The 15,538-nt window shown below is 40.3% G+C and overlaps 1 protein-coding gene across 1 annotated transcript in view; it reads right to left on the bottom strand.

Annotated features, from left to right (window-relative positions):
• Positions 1–5,754: 5,754 nt before the first annotated feature.
• LOC146472464 (uncharacterized) overlaps positions 5,755–15,538 on the bottom strand; it is a 45,056-nt gene continuing 35,272 nt past the window's right edge. The window contains exons 4-5 of the mRNA XM_085119254.1: positions 6,426–6,587; positions 5,755–5,932 (exon numbers count right to left, since the gene is read on the bottom strand). Of these exons, the coding sequence (XP_084975380.1) occupies positions 5,781–5,932; positions 6,426–6,587 (314 nt within the window). The 3' untranslated portion in view covers positions 5,755–5,780. The remainder of the gene's footprint in view (positions 5,933–6,425; positions 6,588–15,538) is intronic.

A 15,538-nucleotide genomic window follows, 5' to 3' on the forward strand; every position in this document is an offset into this window, starting at 1 on the left:
CGCGATAAGGCGTCAGCTTTTAACCCAGGTATATGAATTGCCTTAAATAAGATATTATGTTTCAAGCACTGTAACACTAGGGCACGTAACAGAACCAATAGCTTCTTATCCTTAATCGTTTTCTTCTTGATCACTTCAACTAATCCTAGATTTTCAGTGTGAAACATAATACACTTATTGGAAAATTGCTATGCCCAAATGGGAATGCTAAGAACGATCGGAAACATTTTGCAAACTATAATGTTGTGGCCCACCCAGCTATCAGGCCATTTACCAAAAAACCAATGTGAGCCAAAGACTGCACCGTAACCTAAAGATCCTGATGCATCAGTGAAAAGATACAGGTGAGAAGACGAATGCCAAACATAATCCAAGAAAAAGGAGCGACCATTGTACGATGTCAAAAATTCGAGCCATAGTTGAAGATCTGCTTTAGTTTTGCGATTAATACAGATTAAGTACCAAGGGCGTGGAATACCCACGGTGAGGTTAATCGATCGACGTAAAAATGTGCGACCTAGTACTACGACAGAACAAGTGCAATTTAGCAGGTCGATTAAAGACTGTAATTCCTTCAAGGACACCTTTGTACGTCGAACGAAATCTTGTATCAAACATCTGCACTTGATTAATTTATCACTAGAAAGGCGAACTTCCATCTTAAGAGTGTCTAGTTCAATGCCTGCGAATGACATAACACAGCTGGGACCAACTGTTGTCTCAGGCTCCATGGGGACACCTATGTCATCACATGCCTGAAGGAAGGTCTGCAAATTTTTACCACAAGAAGAGAGCGAATGGTTTAAATTATTAGAAAATCGTCTAAAAGGTGTAATATACCTGGGATACCCATTTTACTGCGAGCAATCCATTCTAAAGCAGAGCTAAAACACTGAAAAATTTTGCAAGAACTGGAAAGCCCCATGGCAAGATTTTTATCAAAGTAACAAAGTAATAGATGCGTAATCTACGCTCGACACGATTTTTGGAATATGTGAATTCACTGATTGAGCGTCCGGAAAGGACAAGTGACGAATCATGTGGAACTTCCCCGGAACCTCTTTATGAATTAAGCCCAAAGAAAAAATGTGAAATATCGGAAAAGGTTGGGTTTCGAAGGGACCAGCTATTCTTCCTGGGTGCAACTCTTTTGCTAGTTTATCGTTAACCCCTTCAGGAAGGTCTAGAGCACACGAAAGATTTTTGCTGGAAAAATTATTCCTTGGCCCAACATAATCAATTGAAAAACCAAATCGGAAGCCATCAAGAAGGTATTGCTTAGACCTAGGCAGATATCCATCCAGATAAGCCTGCAATTTATCTGCCTTGATTGGTGTTGACATTTGACGAGACAGGGCGGGACTGAGAGGCTGATTTGTTTGCTGTCGCTGAGTGATGTGCACGGGCACACTGGGGTTGGGTTGTTGTCTGGGCAATGCACATTTTCCGGCTGGATGCGGGGAACCACATTTGAAACAGTCATGTTTAAAATTGCAGCCGGAACACTTTTCCCCCGCAGTGAAATTTCCAGCAATAGCCGGACGGAAAGGGCTGAAAAGGCGCCCTAGCACCTTTGGGACCGGAGTGGATATCGGAAGAAAAAGATATTGAGTCTTTGGGAATGTGGTGCGCCTGCAACGACAACTCCCAATGGATTTGGTCCCAAGGGAACAGGGTTTTTTGCCTCAAGAAACGAAAGTTTTTGTCGTAATAACGCCAGTGGGCGTTTTTCTCCACTAAATCCTGCACTGTCTTGCTATATTTCATCATAGCCGGGGCCTCGTTCGAAAATCTGACAGTATAGACAGCTACAAAGGTCTGAAACGCTATGATCCATTGATCAATGGTTGTTATACGCTTTGTTTTCTAAGTTGGTTTGAGACTAATGACCGGCCGACTCGCTGATTGCGAAGATTGCACCACCAAATTGTACCTAGAATCGCTTGGCAGAGTAGTATTCAATAGTGTACCTAGATCAATGTACTCGTGAGCCCAAATCGTGGACTAAATTTTGTCAGGAATTCTGGACATGAGCGGCACTTAAATTTGTTGATGAATATGGGCCGGGCGGTCACCAGTCTCGTTTCGTTGATTAATAGGTCCTATGTTTGGTACACTAGGACTATCATTACTAATACTAATGTTAGACATCACACTCTCACCGGCTATGTCCTGATTATACAATGAACTATGTAAAACTTGCGTTTTGATTGGTCTAGAGGAGTGTGTGATTAGAGTATAGACGCATGATTGACATCATCGAGTGGTGTGACCGGTGCACATGATCAGAGTCTAGAGTGCAGCCAGTGCGACTGGTCAACAAAGCTTTGCAAACTGTTTTTGCGAGTAGCGGACAAAAACAGGCAAATTTTCGCAGGAAAGGAAAACTGCCCAATAAAAAATTGGACAAAGACCGTTGAGGGTGACCTCAACCAGGATAGGAAAGCTAGAACTTTGATGTGACGTGAAAACGAACCAAATATTTGTCGAAATATGTCGACAATAAAAATCCGGTAATGGCGAGTAATCGATTACAAATCGCAGTGAAGGGACTAACATGCTGTTAACATGGTTAGTTTTGGAAAAATTGTGAGTGAAATTCTTTTGGCTTATACTCTAATTTAGAAGATCACAATTGCATGTGTGTAGTGGTCTAAAACTGAGTTTGCTGGAAAGTTTATGACTCACCTCAGGCAACGCGATACTAAAGGCACAAAGTAAGGCTCATTTGGATATGAACTTCTCTTATTTTAGGAATTTCTTTAGTTGAATATTCGGCACACAAGTCTCTACTTTACTATGAAATTCATCGTTAATAGTTAAGTAATTATACAGGAAAGAAAGTAAAATGCTAGTTGGGTGTGAAATACTTAATCAGCTGTGACTGGTAAAATAGAGGTGTTTGACTGTTTGTAGGTGAATAACTTAATAATTAAAATAAATTTTATTTTTAAATCTGAATGTACCTGTGAATAAAAAAATACATACCTGTCGAAGATTGGCCAGTTCCATTGCTTGCTTTTAATGTGCTTTTTTAAGAGCACTAGGAGGAGACTTTCAACATTAGAAAAAATTTACCATGAATGTATGCAGGGTTAGATCTATCTAATACAGTAAACACCCGCATATAAGAACAAATGGATTAAGAACACCAGGCTGACATTTGGCCAATAAAGCCCCATTTTTATAAGAACAAGATCGGCTTGAAAAATGCAGCATGTTCTTATAAAATGGAAAAGATGTCATAATTACATAAAAAAACAAGTGATTTTATGTTGGCAGTCATGACTCTATCAGCTTTCAAGTTGTCGTATTTTTGTATTGAGTACTGTACTGATGTTTCTACTGTAATTGATTTTTCTACTGTAAATATATAAAAAAAATGGAGTACAGTATAGAATTTCATCACTGCATCAAGTCTTATTTTATTGACTGAATGGACTGGAGAAGCCTAGAGTGAGCTCACACAAAATGGAGATTTGTTCAAGAGGCTTTTTGAGAAGACTGGCTGTCTCATGACAGTTGACGGATCCAGTGATAAAAGAATCTCTCCTCAGGGTCTGAATTTCCTTCACTGAAGAAGTTTTGCGGTGCTTTCACATTTCCTTTTTTATGTTCTTGCTTAATTACTTTAGTGTATTTATTCATCATTACCTATAATGAAGGACAACCAGTCATCTCATCTATAGGCTCAATGATACAGTACAGATCATTAAAATCAAAGAATGTTTATTAAGTTATGCTAATTTTACATCTGAGGGCATTTTTGGGTGGAACCCGTATTACTGATATATAGAAATATAAGAACATTTTAAGAACGCTTTGAGTCTGATTTGTCACTAAGCAACCGTTAAATAAGAACCTGATCAGCCTGACCTGCGAAATCATGTGTTCTTACATGCAGGTGTGTACTGTATTGGTTAGAATTAATGTTTAGTTTATATTTGAAAGGCTGAGTGTGGATGCAAAGACCAATTATTACTGCAGGATGTCTCTAAGTAGTTTGATTACCGTTCTGCTGTAGAATAGGGTATCAAGCCAGACAATAAAAACTCCTGCAAGCATTTAGCTATAGCCTTCCGTCAATCATGTACTTCTTATATGGTGGTAAAGGAATGCCGCTGATCTTGTTTTCAGAAATATATGTAATATGCTTACAATACTAAACACTAGTTAAAGTACTAACAATATGCACAATTTGTCTTTATTCTATTTGGTTGTGCGAACTACTGACTCACTCGTTTCATTGAGCATGAGATCTGATCTTGACAATAATTGTTAATTATTTCCTACTAGTGACATCTTTGATTGGCAACACAAATTCAGCTGGTTGTGCATAAATGCCATATTTCCTCGAACAATAGCCGGGGCAATTTTTCCACACCAAGAGAGGGCAATTATTTGAGCGTCCAACTGGGACAAACTTTCCCGTTGTCATAGCAATTCGTTCTGATACTTCTTTGGAAATAGCCCGATCTGCTTTTCTATTTATTCCATGTTTGGATAGGATTTGGGGTACGAAGTAGATAGTAGAGTTACACCGCCAACCAATCCTGAGTTCACGCCTGTGATATGGGCAAATGGTGTCCACTTTCCGTGCTGAAGTCTCTTTTTTGCTGAAAACACCCACTCTATCAAGTATCAGTTCCCTCTCCGTGTTTACTATTCTTTGAGCAATTGCGTAAACTAATTATTTCAAGACTCCTGCTTTTATCTAAACTATCATACGAGCAGGCTGTTTCAGTTATACTCTGAAAAAAAGAAATGAAAACTGCGAAAAGGCCATTGCAGTGCTTGACAATACAAGAAAACTAGCTAGCTTTACAAAGTGTGTCACTCTGAGTAAGAAAGTTCCGTGGGAAATTTCCATAACTTTTTGTGGAACTCGTTTATAACTGGCTATCAGTGTAGCAACACGCTCAAATAGTTAATTTCAAGAGCAAGAAAAATAATTATTTACAAGTCTGGCTGGTCATCACAAAAAGGTTGGCGAAAGAGTCAGCGAGAGTTGAGAAAAGTTCTGTTTGCTGTCAACAGTTGGCCAACATGTTTGCAAACCGTTGGAGTGCCATTCACACACACCAACTTGAGTCCCTAACACAGGTTGGCCAACATTAGTTTGTTATTTGAAGGCCGCTAAACAGTAGCTTCTACAAGAAAAAAATTACCTGTTGACATCAATAGTAGAAAAATCTCGACAATACCAGTGCCATGGCATCCAGTCCTCTAGAACCCAGTCTAGCATAGGTTAGTTGTGCTTTTTCCTTGTCTGCTCATCTGTAAAACCAAAGTGCAGCATGCATAAGGATTTTATAGATCAAACTCTCGGAGCACACTCTGATTTTATGTATAGTACAACCTTAAAACTGCATGATAATTCAACCAAATATTCAGATCAGAGAAACACCGCCTTGCCTCCCTCAAACACACAACCAGTACCACACACATAAAGAAGCATAGTTTGTTATGTAACCACCAGCAAGCCATGACATGTTTGATAACTGTAGGATCGTTTGAAGGTGTGGTTCCACTTTACAATTTTGGAATTACCTAGACCTCTTCCATCATTAGCTTTATGCCAATTGAGAACTGTCTCAACAAATCTGGCCTCATTCTCGTGCTTGTTTTCCTGCATGTTCTGTAAGACTCCTTGTTTGCATTTCCCAGTCAGGGCTTCATACGTCAGGCCTGTGTTTTCGGCATGGAGCACATCTCTGAAATACTGGAGGCAGCCTTCTCTTGTGCATGTTGTGATCCGTTTGAGAAGGTGATTGTGGTCTTCACGAGAATTCTCTGGTGGTGGAATTCTTCTCTGGGATGTAAAGATGTTCTACGAAGTGAACCCCCATTGCAGTGAAATTGTTCACTTTCTGGCGGAACAGGTACGTTGCCATCAGTGACTTCAAACAGTCGGACTTGCTTTCTGGCAAACCTTATCAAGAAAATAAAAAAAATAAAAACGAAAACTTGGTTGTACATCATGAAAACAAAAATATATTAACTAATTATATAGGCTCTCTGAGAAAGAATAGCTGTCTCGTTTGTGCAATAATATGGGGGAGCGTATGTTGGGAATAGATCTGCAAAAACATTCGGAGGTGCAGCATTCCAGAAATTGAATTGTTCCCATAGCTTATGCCGTTGGTTTTTAACATGTTGGTTTTATTGCCTAAGAATTAAACAAGTTTGGTCATCCTGTTCTGAATGAAGGGCGCCTTCAGCAGGCTTGTGTTTGTGATTTAATATTTAGGGCATGGACCAAAATAGGATCTGCTTATGACTTTGCCTCTAACTTTTCGAGGTGAATGGTCATCTCAGGTTTTCAAAGGATGGTTACTTGACACTAGGTACAGTTATTTAATGTACCATAACCCTATTATAGTGAATTGAAACAAATCAATTATCAATTATGAAATAAAAGACACCTTTCTTCCATGGACAAGGATAATGGCTCATGGAAAAGTGGGTCCTCCTTAAAAGGAGAATGGCATTCTTAAACGACTTCCCTTCATCCATGAATGATTTCAGCATAACAACATCATCTTTAGGAACAGCAGGATGATGAACTTTAGGTTCAATAGGGCCACCTTAAAAATAAATAACTAAAAAGTAAGTTTGAGTAGGATGATTTTCGCCTGCCGTAAGTCAATCCCGAGTATTATCAATGAATCTATAGTGAATAATCCAAGGATGGTCCACGGTTCCAACTCCTCTTTATTACAGTTAATACGAATTACGATTACGGTTGCTAAAAGCAAACCAAAATACAAATTACTAAGGAATACAAATGACAGCTATGAAATGATGAAAATACAGGAAACGGAAAGAAACTAAGCGAAAATACTTACAAACGCTGTGTGACTAGAAAGTTGAACAGAAAAAATGTACGATGGTTAACAAGGCTGGACGAAAGAAAATGATGTTGCTGTGAACGCTGAAGCGAAATGAATTAGAATAAACAATGAAACTTACAAAATGGTCTAAGAACAAAGAAAATTATGCAGAGAAATCTAACAGAATGAATAGCGATAACTGGAAAGAATGTGAAAGGAATGTGCAACTATACAAAGAACTAAACGCTTAACATATTGACGTGGAATGCGGCCGTAACAGAATCCTCCTCGTTACACTATTTGGCAAACAGCTACAGTAGGAATTTGACTTTAAAAAACCCAAACAAATTGTCAAATTTGTAAACTTGTTTAGTTCGTAAATAGTTTACAGGGACTCACAAGGTATAACCTTACTTAAGTAATAGTCTGGCTAACAAGCAGACAGAAAAACAATAGCCCATGGCAATAGCGTCAGTTATTCGTATGGTGATAATTTCTTTAATTAAGTTAATTTAACCTCTCCCATTGGCTGAAACAGCCAAGAGCATGATATTTGCATTTCAAAGGGAAAGTTATTCGATTTGCCGTGTAAACAAAGGACTTTTTTTCCTCAAGTGAAATCATAGGTTATTTCAAAAGCTTTAAATGTAAATGTAAAATATACCTATAGTGAGGGGACAGTTCCAATGTAAAATCATCATTTTATCGATCCAATCTGCAAGTGCCTCTCCACTTCCACTTGGTGCACTTGCAATTAAAGCCCCTCTGTCTTTGTGCAAATGAGAAGCTAAAAAGTATAAATTTCCACTACTTTCACATATGAGGAACATAGTCCTTCCAGAAGAGAAAAACAAGTGGTATGTTCTTTGACCTCTCTGTGACAATGCATTAAGCCACTCTGCGAGTATCCGCTTTGGAGAACCAGATAAATCCTTTTGCTGTACCGAGCAAGCAACACCACAGTCTTCTGCCATATCCCGTCTTCATCTACATCCCCATTCACACCTTTATGGTCACATAACTCATCGTGCAAGTCATTCCTAGATGTCATTGCCCACTCAAAAACTTCTTTCCATATGTCAGGCAACACCAGCCCTTGCTTTGGGGCAAGGAGACCTTTTGAAGCTACCTGCCCAAAATATAAGCAGATAAACGTACAGGCATTGCTTCCATTCATACCTCCAATTGTTGATTGGCTAAAATCTTCAGCTAAATACCACTCGATCACCATCTTGTTTAAGTTTGAGACCAAACCAGGAACATTGGCTGATGAGATAAGAGGTGGAACGGTGGATGGTGCACTGCATGTAATTATACACTAGCTGATGATGTAGGTGGTACATTGGCTGATGATGTAGGAGGTGGTACACTGGCTGATGGTGTAGGAGGTGGTATGCTGGCTGATGGTGAAGGAGGTGGTACATTGGCTGATGCTGAGGAGGTGGTACACTGGCTGATGGTGTAGGAGGTGGTATGCTGGCTGATGATGTAGGAGGTGGTACACTGGCTGATGGTGTAGGAGGTGGTACACTGGCTGATGATGTAGGAGGTGGTACACTGGCTGATGGTGTAGGAGGTGGTATGCTGGCTGATGGTGAAGGAGGTGGTATGCTGGCTGGTGATGTAGGAGGTGGTACACTGGCTGATGATGTAGGAGGTGGTACACTGGCTGATGGTGGAGGAGGTGGTACATTGGCTGTTCATGTAGGAGGTGGTACACTGGCTGATGGTGTAGGAGGTGGTATGCTGGCTGATGGTGAAGGAGGTGGTACATTGGCTGATGCTGAGGAGGTGGTACACTGGCTGATGGTGTAGGAGGTGGTACACTGGCTGATGATGTAGGAGGTGGTACACTGGCTGATGGTGTAGGAGGTGGTATGCTGGCTGATGGTGAAGGAGGTGGTATGCTGGCTGGTGATGTAGGAGGTGGTACACTGGCTGATGATGTAGGAGGTGGTACACTGGCTGATGGTGGAGGAGGTGGTACATTGGCTGTTCATGTAGGAGGTGGTACACTGGCTGATGGTGTAGGAGGTGGTATGCTGGCTGATGGTGAAGGAGGTGGTATGCTGGCTGGTGATGTAGGAGGTGGTACACTGGCTGATGATGTAGGAGGTGGTACACTGGCTGATGGTGGAGGAGGTGGTACATTGGCTGTTCATGTAGGAGGTGGTACACTGGCTGATGGTGTAGGAGGTGGTATGCTGGCTGATGATGTAGGAGGTGGTACACTGGCTGATGGTGTAGGAGGTGGTACACTGGCTGATGATGTAGGAGGTGGTATCCTGGCTGATGATGTAGGAGGTGGTAAACTGGCTGATGGTGTAGGAGGTGGTACACTGGCTGATGATGTAGGAGGTGGTATCCTGGCTGATGATGTAGGAGGTGGTAAACTGGCTGATGGTGTAGGAGGTGGTACACTGGCTGATGATGTAGGAGGTGGTACATTGGCTGATGATGTAGGAGGTGGTATGCTGGCTGATGATGTAGGAGGTGGTACACTGGCTGATGGTGAAGGAGGTGGTACATTGGGTGATGGTGTAGGAGGTGGTATGCTGGCTGATGATGTAGGAGGTGGTACACTGGCTGATGGTGTAGGAGGTGGTACACTGGCTGATGGTGTAGGAGGTGGTACACTGGCTGATGATGTAGGAGGTGGTACACTGACTGATGGTGTAGGAGGTGGTACAATGGCTGGTGGTGTAGGAGATGGTACACTTGCTGATGATATACGAGGGGGTGCAGAAACCGATGACTTGGGAGGTGGTACACTGGCTAATGGTATTACATGTATGGCTGGTGGTACTCTGGGTGTTGCTGGTGACACAGTATGTGAAACACTTGTTGGTCCTGCAGTTGTGGTTACTCTTGCTTGTGCAGATGTTTGTTTGTTCGTACGGCTGTAGCTGCTCCATAATGACTTGGCCTGGGTGGCTGACAGAACCTCCAAACCTGCTTCTTCCATTGCTTTTATGACATCTTTTGGGTCGGCACGAATGTGGTTAATGGCTTGTCTATTGTAAAATTCAAATTCTGTGCTTGGCTGAATGTTGTCCTTTTTCCAACACCATGCTTCAATGCATGCTCCATTTCCAGGCGTTGAGAGGAATACTGGTCTATCTCCAATGGATGTAGATTTCCAGTGGGTAGTTGTTCAGGTACGTGTTGTATAAATCGCATGGCATAGGCTTCACCACTCGAGCCTGAGAAAGGACACAATCGTTGTGTAATAGATGTAATGAAACATTATTAGTGTCTGTAGTGTATATGTTGTAGGTTAAAATGATTTCCACTTTGGTTGATTTGTATTTTCCTTTGTTTAAGGTTAGGGTAATTTACATTTGGAACAAAGGAAAATAATTTCAACCTAGGTTGAAATTATTTTAACCTGGGATTCATTTTAACCTACAACATATACTGTACATATAATCATAAGAATGTTTCCTTTGTTTTACATGTCACTGAATTTTATAATTATTATTTCCTTACAATAATTTATATTAATAGTTATTAAACATAGGCAGGTTTAGGTATCCTGTCAATAAATTCATAGTGAAACAACTTGTTTTCTAACAAGAGATGTCATTAAACTACTTAACAATACAGCCATTCTTCAGGTGCCTCGTTATTATTACCGTGTAAACTGACAATATTATAAATTAAATTTCAAGTCACTTACTGCAGGGACGTTTTCAAACATCCCCTCTGTTAACTAAGGTTCAAACAATTACGTTTATCAAATCTGCGACGTGCTCCCCACTTCCCAAATCATTTCCCAACTGACCCAGTGTCAATCTTATGGCTGATGTGGGCAAAATGCGAATCCAGCCTGGACTTGCCCTCTCCTGCCTCGAAGTTATTGTACTCTTTCAACATAAAATTGAAAACACTGTTGACCTCAGCCAGGTAGAAAAGAACCCCACTGTTGTGATAGTGGGGTCCATTGTCTAAAAAAATGAACAAGGTATATATCTTTATGTTTTCTCCCTCCGGGCTTCTCCTATAAACTTATCTAGTGAGTCCTGTATAGACTGAGCTCGTTTACTGGGCACAATAATTTTACTCTCACACAAAACATTTGGAGTAAAATGGCTGAGGGAAAGCCCCACAGCCGCTTTTATTAAAATAACCAATTCATACTTCATGTAAAATTACAATCTGTTAAAAATATTTTGGCCCAGTAAAGCCCGTGACGAGCTTTGAAAGGCTTAAAACCTATTATGCAAATTAGCTGAGGGCAAATTGAATGTTCCCTCAGCTAATTTGAATAGGTAACTCTATGCCATGGTTTGACACCTTGTAGCTTCATAAAGATCGGATGAGGTGTTTTTCTAATTAGTCGTGTGCTGTACTGATGATAGTGCTAAGTGATGGTTACAATAAATTGCGGATAAAAATAATTTGGCCTCGGTATTTTTCCGCGCGAACATAACACGCAGAAATTAGAGCGCGTGCAACATTGCAACCTACGCTTACTCTGATTTTACAGGCTAAACTGGAAATTAAATAATTATGGCGTTGTGACAATGTCCAAAACAATTTATTAAAATTATTTTATTTACCAAGTAAAGATGACACGATACATTGTGCATTTGTTGTGCGCGGTAGCTATCGCTTTTGATTGCTACAGTAACCTAGACTATAAAAAGGAATCTGGAAAAAATACGCTGGCAAGACTTTCCTTTCTCCTGGAAGCATAAAAAAAAGCGATTTTGAAAACAAAATGAAACGAAACGAAATGTTAGTGCCTCATTGCTATACATTGTAGAAAAGTTCGCATTTCTCTAATCGTCTGCACTTAAAGCCGCTTTCAATTCTTTAATTGTAGGTCGTTCTTCACAGCAACAACGTTTCGAAAATGTAAAAGTCTATATACAGATTTGATCAGAAAAGCCAGTGCATAAATATCACTTTTAGTAGATGGTTTTCCGGTACCATCAACAAGTTCTCACGCAATGTAAGTATCCTTGTACTGGCCCCTTACATGCATCGGTTTAGCGGGAGGATTGTTGCTTTACTTAACAAAACGCTTACACCGAAATCAATTATTACTGAGTGAAGCCGTTCATCTTCGCGTTTTTCTAAGACAACATTGTTCGATTTTAGATCACTGTGGGCATAACCGCAACAGTGTACGTGATCCAGGGCATCGGCGGTCTCACAAAGAATAGTGTTCCATTCTTTTTTTTCACCAATGACTTTGTTCTTAGCCGTTTTGTAAACTGTTAGGCTATCCAATGGGCACTTGGGATGGCATTCCAAACCGCTTGAAATTTTGAGTAGAGTGCCAAAATTCTGCCTTGAGAGATGGGTGATGAGGGTATAATTCAAGAAGGAGACTCAGTGCTTCTTTCACTCATGGAAGGGCAGCTGATGGTACCTCAGAAGTCAGCCCATCATCAAAATATAAAAGCTGACCAGCAAGGTTGACATAGATAAGTCCCCAGTCCTTCACCATAAAGACTGGTACAAGTATTTGCTGTACGTTATTAAACATTACTATGCGTGAAGCTCTTGCTTTCAACTGTGCTAGCTTGAAAGCATTGTCATTAACCTGCATCCACTGAAAAAATTCTGCTGGCAAGTGTAATGTGTCCTCTCTTCCCTGTGTGGTGCTTTCCTCAATGTATTTGCCAATACACACGTCAATGACAAAGTCGTCAATGTACCTTCCTTCAGCAAGATCAGAAAAAGAAATGACATCATTAGATTTGGGATCAAACCTCAGAACTGAGCTTGTTGTTGGTTGATTCCAGAGGACTGGTTGAAGAACTGTGAGTTCTCTTGATGTGCAATTGAGTCCAGAAAGCCATCTAGCTTCTGTATCTTACGCTTGGTTTCAGGAATTTCACACAATTTTTGAAGAGTTGTTAAGCCTTCTTCTGTGAACGGGCCAAAGCCTTTAATCACAACACCAGAAGGATGGTTTCCTTTTCCTCTCTCTTTACTCAGAAGTTTCTACGCTGCTGTGACAACTGCTTCACATGGACGTCGCCCAGAGAGATGGGATCTATAAAGGACAGATCACTGTATGCTATCTGAGCATGCAAAGAGGCAGGATAGCTAGAGAGAGAGGATACTGGAGGTACTTACATGTCCAAAGCAGCTAGTTCAGCCCTTGTTGTAGCTGTGCATAGAGCAGAAGACAGCTGAGTACAAGACTGTGTTGCCCTGCCTTTGTTAAAGCTGTTTGGTTGCTCAGCTTGATCTTCCTCCTCAGACGAATTTGATTTGGCATGACTTAGTGCAGGAGCAGTTTGTGCATCAGTGAAGTCCAGCTGTTTCTGACCACAATTCTGCATAGGAGCATTTGATTCTGTTACTTTATCAGAAAATGGATTTTATTTCCACCAAATAAAAGCTTTTATGTCTCCCTCCCGGGTGCCTTCTTTATTAGGTTTGTCACATGGGACAGGGGTGAGTTGGTTGTGAGACAATGGCTCATGGTTCCTCTTTTGAACCTTGGATCTTTACTAAAACAGATCACCATCGTATGATTATCACAAGACTCTCCGGACAATAACTTTTTCGCAACATCATGAGGCTTTTGACCAAATGTTTACTCACAGTAAAATACTTAGCCTTGCTTTCATAGTTCAGTAAAGACCCTTTATAAGAGGGCGTATCCATCAGTTCGCCCTCTCAGTCTGCAAGCCTTAAACTTCAGATTTCAAGAAAATCAAGCAATCAACCCATCCCCGTCTTCCGCCCGTGTAATTATTGTATTTAATTGTGTAGTTTGCCTTTTTTCTGGCCATCACCTTTGCTAGAGCTTTTAATACCTTATTGTTACCTCACCCTTTGTCAGATATTAGTTTAAGTTTTGTACTTTTCAATTAAAAGCAGCCATGAACAATGACCAAATTTTATATCCCAAAACAAAGTGAGTTTGTGTTACGTTTTAAGGTTTTACTAAAGCGCTCTCGCAAACAAGCTTGGCTGTTGGCAATCAAAATTGATCTCTTTAAATGTTTCTCGCAACCGCAGAGAGGAGACATAAATTCTGTTTTGGCATGAGTTTGTGCAGGGGCAGTTTGTGTATCAGTGAAGTCCAGCTGTTTCTGACCACAATTCTGCGTAGGAGCATTTGATTCTGTTACTTGGTCAGAAAATTCTGTTAGTTGCTTCAAGTATTTGGTCTCCCAACTATTATGGTCATACTCCAAAAAGCGGGACGCAATATTCTCGTCAACGCTTGTGCCGTTGTTTTCATCATACACATATACCAAAAAGTCATCGCCAAAAATGTGATTGAACAAGTTGTCAATTGCCAGTATCCAATCTTGGTGCTCTTTGGACCACTTTCTTGAGTCAATGGCTCTCCATCCGCATCCACAAAAACTGAACTTTTTCCGTCCTGTAAGAAGAACTACATGAAGTAATGACGTTGTACAGGAATAGAGCTTCAGCAGAGTGAAACTGAGCAAAAACGTCTGGAAACTGGTTACCTTTACATCATGTATATCAATAAGCTGCTCTTCACCTTCCTCAAATACCCTATCACGTATTGTTAGAGCAATATCTCTCCAGTCACAGCAGACCTAAGGCTAATTAAGTTATTCCTCTGGAATATGAACCATTTCAGTTCAGATTTAATTTCAGGTTAAAATTTTTTAACTTAGGCTGATTCTCATTTTTCTTTGTCTCCTAGGGCCAGGAGAGAAACTAAATTGAGAGTCAACCTAGGTTTAATCAAAATCTACCTGAAATTAAATTTGACCTGTGAGATACAGAGGTTTCAATAAGGTTTTAAGAGCGGCTGCCTGTAAGGACCGAGAATTGGCCATCAACGACCAATTTCGCAAATCGCTCATATTCACGATCCTGTCAGGCAGCTACTTCAAAGTAGGCAGCTTATGGAAGTTCAATTTTACTCTAGCCTTATTAATTTCGGAGAAAGTAGGCAGGGAATTTAGGTCAATTTGGTTGATATTGATGACAAATTTTGCCAGTTGCCTGTTCTTATATAAACCCCTGAAGATATACATTCAGAGAGAATGTCCGTGAAGACCACGTGATATCAGTAAAATGTGGCACATGCTTCAAAAATTCAAAATCTTCATATTTCGCTCAGAGATACTCTATGATAAGCCCACAAACGTGATATATATTTTTTTGTTCAAAGCTGGTTGTATTTTCAAGAAAATTCTGGAAAACTGTAACGGGCGCCGACCGTCATAAGGTGGCGGAAATTAGTGCGTCGAGTAACAACACAAGAACTTCGCTCGTGAAAAGCGCAAAAGGAAGCACGGTTTTTTTAAATTGGTATATTTGTGTAAGAGAGACTGGCAAATGATTCAAGTCTAAAACCAGGATTGTTTACTTAAGTGGGAATGCATGGCACGAGTTTGAAAATCACCAATATTTCATTGTTTAAAAATCTCATTTTGGAGCAGTTTTTCAATAAACATTTTTCCCATGCGGTATAACTCAGAACCGCTTGAGATTAAGGTTGTGATTAGTGGAAATGGTCTTTTCAAGGATATAAAAATTTGTCTGGGGCTTTTAACTTCTGCACGAAAAAACCATGCTCTATGTCGAGAAAATTACAAACTCCAGTTGTCAACAAACACAAATAATAGAATTAGTCTCTGTTATCGAAGCTAATATTCCAAGAAAATCCTCGTGCCTAGCACCGTATTTGATTAGAAAGTTAACATTACAAGTTTACCTTATCTTGTGGCTGTACATTGCTTTTTATCGCC

Source organism: Pavona decussata, unplaced genomic scaffold (assembly GCF_977016875.1).
Source record: "Pavona decussata unplaced genomic scaffold, jaPavDecu1.1 SCAFFOLD_98, whole genome shotgun sequence".
Lineage (NCBI taxonomy): Eukaryota > Metazoa > Cnidaria > Anthozoa > Scleractinia > Agariciidae > Pavona > Pavona decussata.